The 10,199-nt window shown below is 42.3% G+C and overlaps 1 protein-coding gene across 1 annotated transcript; it reads right to left on the reverse strand.

Moving 5' to 3' along the window:
* Positions 1-555: 555 nt before the first annotated feature.
* Positions 556-10,199, reverse strand: LOC112215836 (low affinity immunoglobulin gamma Fc region receptor II-a-like). Its single transcript, XM_024375261.2, has 9 exons — positions 10,106-10,199; positions 6,256-6,300; positions 4,906-5,181; positions 4,008-4,250; positions 3,603-3,860; positions 3,044-3,301; positions 2,841-2,960; positions 2,035-2,076; positions 556-1,477 (listed from the first exon to the last, which is right to left on the reverse strand). Exons 1-9 carry the CDS (start codon positions 10,128-10,130, stop codon positions 1,458-1,460), a joined length of 1,287 nt encoding a protein of 428 aa, XP_024231029.2. The 5' UTR covers positions 10,131-10,199; the 3' UTR covers positions 556-1,457.

The raw sequence follows: 10,199 nt of genomic DNA on the forward strand, positions 1-10,199 counted from the left end.
ATTAGCAGAGTGGCAGCAGGAGGCTATCTACACTTATTGAGAGCGTGTTCCTGTGACAGGCGGTTGCAGTAAAAAAAAACTACAAATATATCACATTTGCATTTTTTCTGCCTCAAGAACCCCTGACTGGCTTTGGCCCCGGGGCTTCAGCCCCTTCAGTAATCAGGCCCTGTGTGAAAACACAGAATACTACCCATGTGTTTAACCTACTTTACTTTTGTTTTGAGTCGCCGTTGACCAAAACGGGGCATCTGTCTCACGCCCGTTAACGTAGCCTGGTTCCAAAACTAATGCAATTACTTTTCACCTGGTGCAAACTCCTCCCACCGGGGAAACCCTTGCCAGATAATCAAATCCACTCTGATGTGTATATAGCACATCACTGTGTACTGCCCCCACTACAGGTTACTTTGATTTTCTCACCTCCACGTTAGTTGGGGCAGCAGATAGCCTAGTGGTTAGAGTGTTGGACTAGTAACCAGAAGGTTGCAAGATCCAATCCCCGAGCTGACAAGGTAAAAATCTGTCGTTCTGCCCCTGAACAAGGCAGTTAACCCACTGTTCTTAGGCCGTCATTGAAAATAAGAATTTGTTCTTAACTGACTTGCCTAGTTAAATAAACTTAAAAAAAAAACTTTTCTCCAGCAGAAGGAGCTCCATGTGATAACTCCCACCTCCTGCCTCATCAGTCCGTTCTGTTACCTTTCTCCCTGCAGTGTGCGTCATGTACTGTAGGTGTTTGCACTTTCACAGAGAGGCGCCATTACATGCCAAGGGCAAGAGTGGTGGCTGGAGAGAGAGTGATGGAGGGAGAAAAACTGCATTCACCTCTCCCCTTTAACTCATGCTCAGAGAGGATGAGCCTCGCAGGATGTTCCAAAGACATTCGGATTCCCCAGGTGCATTACATTTGTATGCCATATGTAACCAAAATGAAAGAAAATGTACAAAACATGGGTTTGCTGAGGAAATGCGTCATTGGTTATTGCTTAACAGCAAAGATATCTTGACTTGTTTTGTTTTCTACTCTAGACACATGTAAATAAACATTGTATAAGTACCAGAACGTTAATATGTCTACATCAAAGTAGTGTACACTAAATCTGTGTTGTGTGTGTGTGTACAGCGATGAAAAATTAGGACATTTACAATTGATTGATTATAATATCATAGCACCTGAATTAACACTAAGTGCACCAAGAAAATGATATAGATGAATCCAGATTAAAATTGACTAATTCCCCATAAAACATGGATTAAAACATTTAAAACATAGAAATGATTTTGCATACATTTCTTAAAGATATAGTAAACAAAAAAAAAGGATAGTTCACAAATCACATTTATAAATTGTCACTATTGTACCAGCATGCAAAGCTAAAAGCTAAGAAATAACAGTGTTTCACAGTTCCGGATTAGAAGTCCGTGCTTTCCATTGTTATGGTGATCCGGTGAGCTCACTCTTCAACATGCTGACCTGCTCAACAAACAGAAGGGGACATGTCTGTGACATTAGATTGAATAACATACTCAAATCACATTTACTCAAACACCACACTCGGCGGTGTATACTTTCATATACAGTACATTAATAACAATTCTAAACTGGGTGGTTCGAGCCCTGAATGCTGATTGGCTGACAGCTGTGGTATGTCAGGCCATATACCACGGGTATGACAAAACATTTATTTTAACTACTGTAATTACGTTGGTAACCAGTTTATAATAGCAATAAGGCTACGGCTAAGGGCTGTCCAGAACCTCCTCGGGCCTTATTGCATAGTCAACTCTATATATGCAACAGCTAGTGTGCAGCACACACAGTCCCAAGCCCTAGAAGGCCTAAATAGCAGGAGTTGAAAGAGCGGCTGATTGGACTAACCTGCATTCAGTGTTACCTATGTTCAGTAATGGTGTAGGGTAGAGAAACTCACCTGAGTGGTGTTGGCCTCAGCCACATTAAACCAGTTCCACATTCGGTTCAGAATACCTGTGCTATATTAGTTTTTATTGTTGAAAGGTAGAGACTGTCACCTGGTTGGTCTTGGTGTGTCTTCCTGGGTTCCCTGGTTTCCCCTAAACATAGTTATCAACACTTTACAACATGGCTCAATCAGAGCTAGTTATCAACACTTCACAACATGGCTCAGAGCTAGTTATCAACATTTTACAACATGGTTCAATCAGAGCTAGTTATCAACACTTTACAACAGGTTTGAATGAGAGCTAGATATCAACACTTTACAACATGACTCAATCAGAGCTAGTTATTAACACTTTAAAGCATGGTTCAATCAGAGCTAGTTATTAACACTTTAAAGCATGGTTCAATCAGAGCTAGTTATTAACACTTTAAAGCATGGTTCAATCAGAGCTAGTTATTAACACTTTAAAGCATGGTTCAATCAGAGCTAGTTATTAACACTTTAAAGCATGGTTCAATCAGAGCTAGTTATTAACACTTTAAAGCATGGTTCAATCAGAGCTAGTTATCAACACTTTACAACAGGTTTGAATGAGAGCTAGATATCAACACTTTACAACATGACTCAATCAGAGCTAGATATCAACACTTTACAACATGACTCAATCAGAGCTAGTTATTAACACTTTAAAGCATGGTTCAATCAGACTTATTAACAATCAATCAGAGCTAGTTATTAACACTTTAAAGCATGGTTCAATCAGAGCTACTTTACAACATGACTCAATCAGAGCTAGTTATTAACACTTTAAAGCATGGTTCAATGCAAGCAACAGTTGTCAACACTCATGAATCACAATAGAAGGCTGTTACAAATTGTAAATGTATACACCATATAATGGTTGAGGGTCCTCACCTTGAGCACGGCGCCTATGGAATTTCACCAGCAGTACGATGGTCACCAGCAGGTAGGGAGACACCACCAGTAGACTACACAGCAGCCTGGGCAGAGAGATGGACCACACAGGCCCTGGGCCTAGAAAGAGAATTACACAATTTAAAAATACTTCTATGCACGCATGTGCGCACACACACACACACACACACACACACACACACCTGTCACAGTCATCCAGCTCTCTGGTGATTCTCCTTCAGAGTTGTTACACTTGTAGAGCCCTTCATTTGACTTGGATACTGCAGGGATGGTCATCTCTCCTGTCATCTCAGTCCTGATGAGGGATCCATCTTTGTAGAAATCAGCTGTGAGGTTTGAGGACGTGTCCTTCGTTTTCTTGTCTTCATGTCTGCAGCGCAGAGTCACGGAATCTCCTTCAGTTACAGGAAGGGCGGGGCTCTCCAGGATCACAGCGCCACCTGTACGAATGAAAGGTTAGTCAGTGTTTATCAATCCATTGCTGGGGAACCCCTAGGGTGTGCATTTTATTTTCTTCTCTAGTCCTGCAAAACACACCGATTTAACTAATTAAGCAAGCACCAATCCCTAGATTGGTTGTATCAGTTCTGTTAGTGTTGGCTGGAACAAAAATGTGCACACCCTGTGGGTCCCCCAGGAATGGATTGATAAATAACTGGATGAGCTATTTGACCTAAAATAATACGCTAATGTAGGTACTGCAAAGGCAAACACTCATGTAAATATTGTGTATGGGCGTACCGTGTACTGTGAAGTTGACAGCATTGCTGCATTGTCCAGACCGAGACTCACACCAGTACACTCCACTGTCTGATGTTTTGGCTGTCTTGATGACGTAGTTGGAACCGTGATTGAAACCCCAGTCGACTCCAGTCACTGTGTACCTCTTCAGTCTCCATCCAGCAGCGCTCGCCTGAACCTCACAGCTCAGAGAGACAGACTTGTATTCAAGGAACTGAGATCTGTCGGGACTGATACTCAGGGAGGCTGAAGACCAACCTGCGAGAGAGGGAGAGAGTGAGAGAAAGACAGGACACATTGCACATACAGAATGGCTTCACATTTATATGAACTAAACCAAAAAAAGAAATATACGATTAAAAAAAATATATATTATAATTCTGCATGTGATTTTATTTTACTCACCTTTCACAGTCATCCAGCTCGCTGGTGATTCTCCTTCAGAGTTGTTACACTTGTAGAGCCCTTCATCTGACTTGGATACTGCAGGGATGGTCATCTCTCCTGTCGTCTCAGTCCCGATGAGGGATCCATCTTTGTAGAAATCAGCTGTGAGTTCAGCGGGAGTTGCCTGATATTTGCAGCGCAGAGTCACAGAATCATCCTCAGTCACAGGAAGGGCGGGGCTCTCCAAGATCACAGCGCCACCTGTACGCAGGACAATTATAACATCATCAGATAATCCGAATAAAATAATATCGTAACATAATTTACAGACAATGGTATAGTGATAGCTTCTAGTCCAGGGCTATTCAACTCTTACCCTATGAGGTCCGGAGCCTGCTGGTTTTCAGCTCTACCCGATAATTAATTGCACACACCTGGTGTCCCAGGTCTAAATCAGTCCCTGATCAGAGGGGGGAATGAAAAAAATACAGTGGAACTGGCTTCGAGGTCCAGTGTTGAGTTTGAAGGTTCTAGTCCAGGGGTACTCAGGTACTATTTGAGAAGGTCCCACCATTTCCTAGGTGGAAAAGGTCCAGATGGATATTGGCATTGTAACAAACCTCCACCTCACAACCCATGCGACCTCAAACTGTTCATACCCCTCTTGTTGGCAGAGAGAAAACGGTCAGTTTCTCCACATTTTGAATGGGGCAGAGATTTTCTGTTTTAAAGCAAATTTCCTGCAATTCTATGCACTCTTCCATGTCTTATGTGTGTTTATATGATACCAGGGGCCAAAGCCCGACCATGTAAAAAATGGTGTCCTTTTTTGGGGGGCCTGCAGTTGACCCCATCCGGATCCGTTCCGCAGTTGAATATGTAGGTTCTAGTTTATTGTGTATCTATCTGGACGTACCGTGTACTGTGATGTTGACAGCATTGCTGTGTTCTCCAGACCCAGACTCACACCAGTACACTCCACTGTCTGATGTTTTAGCTGTCTTGATGACGTAGTTGGATTGATTGAACCCCCAGTCGACTCCAGACTCTGACGGTTTCACAGTCGCTGTGTATCTCTTCAGTCTCCATCCAGTAGAACTCCCCTGAACCTCACAGCTCAGAGAAAAAGACATATATTCAAGGAACTGAGATCTGTCGGGACTGATGCTCAGAGAGGCTGAAGGAGACCGACCTGAGCGAGAGAGAGAGAGAGAAGGGCAGACAGACATACACATCGTACATAAGATTACAATTCCGAATGTGTTTTTTAATGTGTATCTACAGTTTCCATCCAGTAGAACTCCCCTAAACCTCACAGCTCAGAGAGACAGACTCAAATTGAACGGATATCTGTCTGTAGGCCCTAATCATTGCTTCTGTGGTCTTCTGCAGTGGCCATTGCTTCATGAGAAGTGAGTCCAAACAGAGTTTCTATGACTTGCGCTCCAAATGGCACCCTGTTCCCTATGTGTGCACTACTTTGACCAAGGCACACAGGGCTCTGGTCCAAAGTAGTGCACTGTGTACATTTGGGATACACTTGCTATAGAAGCAGCAGGGTCTCAGAAACCCCCAGGCCTCCAAACCACAAGCCAGGAAAACACAAAAGACCACAACTGGTGCAAAAGTCGTATCAAGCATGTACGTGTGCTGACCTGAGACCAGTTTTGTATTTTAGTTCATAATGAATAAGATTACATAGACAGGTGGGGGGGGCTGAACATAGATCATCACTTCTACTCTGAAACACTTGATACATTTGGGGCCTGTACGAACATGATCAAACACAACATGTGAATTTAATAAAAGGCTCTGCATGGTCAATCCGACGTCTGAAGTGGCCGTACAGCATTGACTGCGATGGAGCCTCGGCAGACGTCAGGACTTTCATACTTATTGAGCGTCGCCGAGCAGCGCAGAGTCGTCGTGAAGGAAGTTTGTCAAGGAGGTGAGTTTGTATTTATACTGGATCTCCCGCCCCCACCAACTGTCAAGCAATCATGTCAATGTGGACCTATATGGATCCCTCCACATTGTTACCACATTTGAGAGGCGCACAGCGATGAGGTACGGAGCTCAATTTGGCCTCAGCATGCGTCTGGAGGTTCAGCAATTGCGTCACACACTCCATACGAATCCTCTGACCACATTTTCGGATCAAGCATAAATCGGCTTTAAGATGGAGGCAATAAAATGAGAAGGGAGAGAGAGAGAAAAGGGAGGTGAAAATAGAGCAATTGTGATGAATAAACAGAAATGTACTCACCTCCCCTGTGACCGAGGCTAGAGTATACCAGTGTAGTCAACAGCACTGAAACACACAGAGAGGGAACTACCACACATACTTGTATTCAACCATACAGATACTTTTATTTTAAATATCTGTTATTCTACCAGGTAAGTTGACTGAGAACACATTCTCATTTGCAGCAACAACCTGGGGAATAGTTACAGGGGATGAATGAGCCAATTGTGAACTGGGGATTATTAGGTGACCATGATGGTTTGAGGGCCAGATTGGGAATTTAGCCAGGACACCAGGGTTAACACCCCTACTCTTACAATAAGTGCCATGGGATCTTTAATGACCTCAGAGAGTCAGGACACCCATTTAACGTCCCATCTGAAAGACAGCACCCTACACAGGGCAGTGTCCCCAATCACTGCCCTGGGCCATTGGGATATTTCTTTTAGACCAGAGGGAAGAGTGCCTCCTACTGGCCCTCCAACACCACTTCCAGCAGCATCTGGTCTCCCATCCAGGAACTGACCAGGACCAAACCTGCTTAGCTTCAGAAGCAAGCTAGCTGTGGTATGCAGGGTGGTATGCTGCTGGCTATTCAACCATACAGATACTGCATTCAACCATACAGATACTAAAACATACAGATACTAAACCATGCAGATATTAAACCATATAGATATTAACAGTGCTTGACTTGAACTAAAATAGGTGCCGGTACTGTTTATAGGTGCAGGAACTGCACAGTACTTTTGAGCAAATATTCTATTGTCACACCCTGACCATAGAGAGCTGTTTATTGTCACGTCCGTTGAATGAAGAGGACCAAGGTGCAGCGTGGTGAACGTTCATTCTCTTTATATTAGAAAAGACGCTGAACAAAACAATAAACACTACAAAACAAACCATGAAGCTAAAGGTTATGTGCCATAAACAAAGTCAACTCCCCACAAAGAAAGAAGGGAAAAAGGGCTACCTAAGTATGGTTCCCAATCAGAGACAACGATTGACAGCTGTCCCTAATTGATAACCATACCCGGCCAAAACATAGAAATACAAAATCATAGAATGCCCACCGGAGCCGCCCCCGACGGTAGATGCCCACCCGATGGTAGATGGACCCTCCCCTATTGAGTCAGATTTTGCGGTCGGAGTCCGCACCTTTGGGGGGAGGACTGTCACGCCCTGACCATAGAGAGCTGTTTATTCTCTATGTTGCTTAGGTTGGGGTGTGATTAAGGGTGGGTTATCTAGGGGAATTTCATATCTATGTTGGCCTGGTATGGTTCCCAATCAGAGGCAGCTGTTTATCGTTGTCTCTGATTGGGGATCATATTTAGGTAGCCATTTCCCATTTGTGCTTGGTGGGATCTTGTCTATTATTGCCTGTGAGCATTAGTCTAGCTTCATGTTTCATTTGTTTGTTTTGTTGTTTGGTTCTTTGAAGTTTTAATTTCCAAAATAAAGGATGGAAACATACCACGCTGCATCTTGGTCCAATCATTATGATGAGTGTGACATCTATAAATCTGCAGGAACTCAAGCAGTAAAACATTTGAGGTGCCAGTACTCAGTTCCGGTGAGCGCCTGCTAAAATCAAGCACTGGATATTAAACCATATGCTGTGCCCCCCGGAATTATTGTGAAATAATACAATTAAATAATACAATGACTATGAGGTTAAAGTGCAGACTTTCAGCTTTAATTTCAGGGTATTTTCATCCATATCATGCGAACCGTTTAGGAATTACAGCACTTCTTGTTTTACATTTTAGGGGACCAAAAGTATTAGGACAAATTCACTTACACTGTATTCACTGAGTATACCAAACATTAAGAATACCTTCCTAATATTGAACTGGCCCATGTTAACTCCAATGCTTCCCACAGTTGTGTTAAGTTGGCTGGATGTCCTTTGGGTGGTGGACCATTCTTAATACACAGGGCAAACTGTTGAGCGTGAAAAACCCAGCAGCATTGCAGTTCTTGACACAAATCGGTGCGCCTGGCACCTACGACCATACCCCGTTCAAAGGACCTTAAATCTTTAATCTTGCCTATTTACTCTCTGAATGGTACACATATACAATCCATGTCGCTGCAGCAGGTATATCTCACTGGTCATCCCCAAAGCCAATTCCTCCTTTGGCCGCCTTTCCTTCCAGTTCTCTGTTGCCAATGACTGGAACGAACTGCAAAATCACTGAAGCTGGAGACTTATCTCCCTCACTAGCTTTAAGCACCAGCTGTCAGAGCAGCTCACAGATCACTGCACCTGCACATAGCCATCTGTAAATAGCCCATCCAACTACCTCATCCCCATACTGTATTTATTTATTTATTTATCTTGCTCCTTTGCACCCCAGTATCTCCACTTGCACATTCATCTTCTGCACATCTACCATTCCAGTGTTTTATTGCTATATTGTAATTACTTTGCCACCATGGCCTATTTATTGCCTTACCTCCCTTATCTTACCTAATTTGCAAACACTGTATATAGACTTTTTCTACTGTATTATTGACTGTATGTTTGTATTTAAAAATATTTTTCAAAATGTCTCAATTGTCATAAAAACCTTCTTTAATAACCTGTCTCATCCCCTTCATCTACACTGATTTAAGTGGATTTAACAGGTGACATCAATAAGGGATCATGGCCGTCAGCTGGATTCAGCCACCTGGCCAGTCAATGTCATGGAAAGAGCAGGTGTTCTTAATGTTTTGTACACTCAGTGCATGTGTATTAAAGTAGTCCAAAGTTTAGTATTTGGTCCCATATTCCAAGCATGCAATGATTAAGTCAAGCTTGTGACTCTACAAACTTGTTGGATGCATTTGCTGTTTGTTTGGCTTGTGTTTCAGAGTATTATGTGCCCAATAGAAATGAATGGTAAATAATGTATTGTGTCATTTTTTCATCCCTTTTAATTGTAAATAGAATATGTTTATAAACACTTTTACATTAATGTGTATGTTACCATGATTACGGATAGTCCTGAATGAATCGTGAATAATGATGAGTGAGAAAGTTACAGACTTACAAATATCGCATCCCCAAAACTTGCTAACCTCGCTCCGTTACAATAACAGGGGAGGTTAGCACTTTAAAAATAGATATACAACTAATATACAATGTCCCCTGTCTGTGTACCATGTCCGTAAAATGTATATAGTATGTATAAGCTGGAAGTAGAAGCCTAAGTATTGTTGTCCATTAGTTTACTCCAATTAGGGGAGGTAGGGTTAGGGGGAAATTGTAAAGGAAAATATATAATAAAATATTTAAAAAATATATATATATATACAGTACCAGTCAAAAGTTTGGACACAACTACTCATTCAAGGGTTTTACTTTATTTGGACTATTTTCTACATTGTATGAAATAACACATATGGAATCATGTAGAAAACAAATCAAAATATATTTTATATTTGAGATTCTTCAAAGTAGCCACCCTTTTGCCTTGATGACAGCTTTGCACACTCTTGGAATTCTCTCAACCAGCTTCATGAGGAATGCTTTTCCAACAGTCTTGAAGGAGTTACCAGATATTTTGAGCACTTGTTGGCTGCTTTTCCTTCACTCTGCGGTCCAACTCATCCCAAACCATCTCAATTGGGTTGAGGTCGGGTGATCTGATGCAGCACTCCACCACACTCCTAAAGCTGATCTACCCTCTCCCCAAAAATAGGGGGACTACGTACAAAAACTGCTGTCATTTCTAAACGGTTTAACCAATATGGATGAAAATACCCTCAAATTAAAGCCGACAGTTTGCACTCTAACCTCATAATCATTGTATAATTTCAAAAAAGAGCCAAAATTAAGGAGGGCACTGTGCAGTAGATATCAAACAATAAAGGGACTCACAGGTTAGAAGATAGGTGCGTTCCATTTCGACGTGTCGATCACTAACGCTCTCTAAACTATATTGTCAATTATAGCCTGTGCCCGTCAACTTCAC

This window comes from Oncorhynchus tshawytscha, linkage group LG16, assembly GCF_018296145.1.
Source record: "Oncorhynchus tshawytscha isolate Ot180627B linkage group LG16, Otsh_v2.0, whole genome shotgun sequence".
NCBI classification, from domain to species: Eukaryota; Metazoa; Chordata; class Actinopteri; order Salmoniformes; family Salmonidae; genus Oncorhynchus; species Oncorhynchus tshawytscha.

What these genes read in the sequence shown, in the direction of transcription:
- LOC112215836 (XM_024375261.2), bottom strand. Translation starts at nt 10,130, where the DNA reads ATGGAACGCACCTATCTTCTAACCT. An exon ending in TGTCAACATCACAGTACACG is followed by an intron (nt 4,251 to 4,905) that starts GTACGTCCAGAT and finishes TCCTGCGTACAG; the next exon opens with GTGGCGCTGTGATCTTGGAG. An exon ending in CCATAGGCGCCGTGCTCAAG is followed by an intron (nt 2,077 to 2,840) that starts GTGAGGACCCTC and finishes AACTATGTTTAG; the next exon opens with GGGAAACCAGGGAACCCAGG.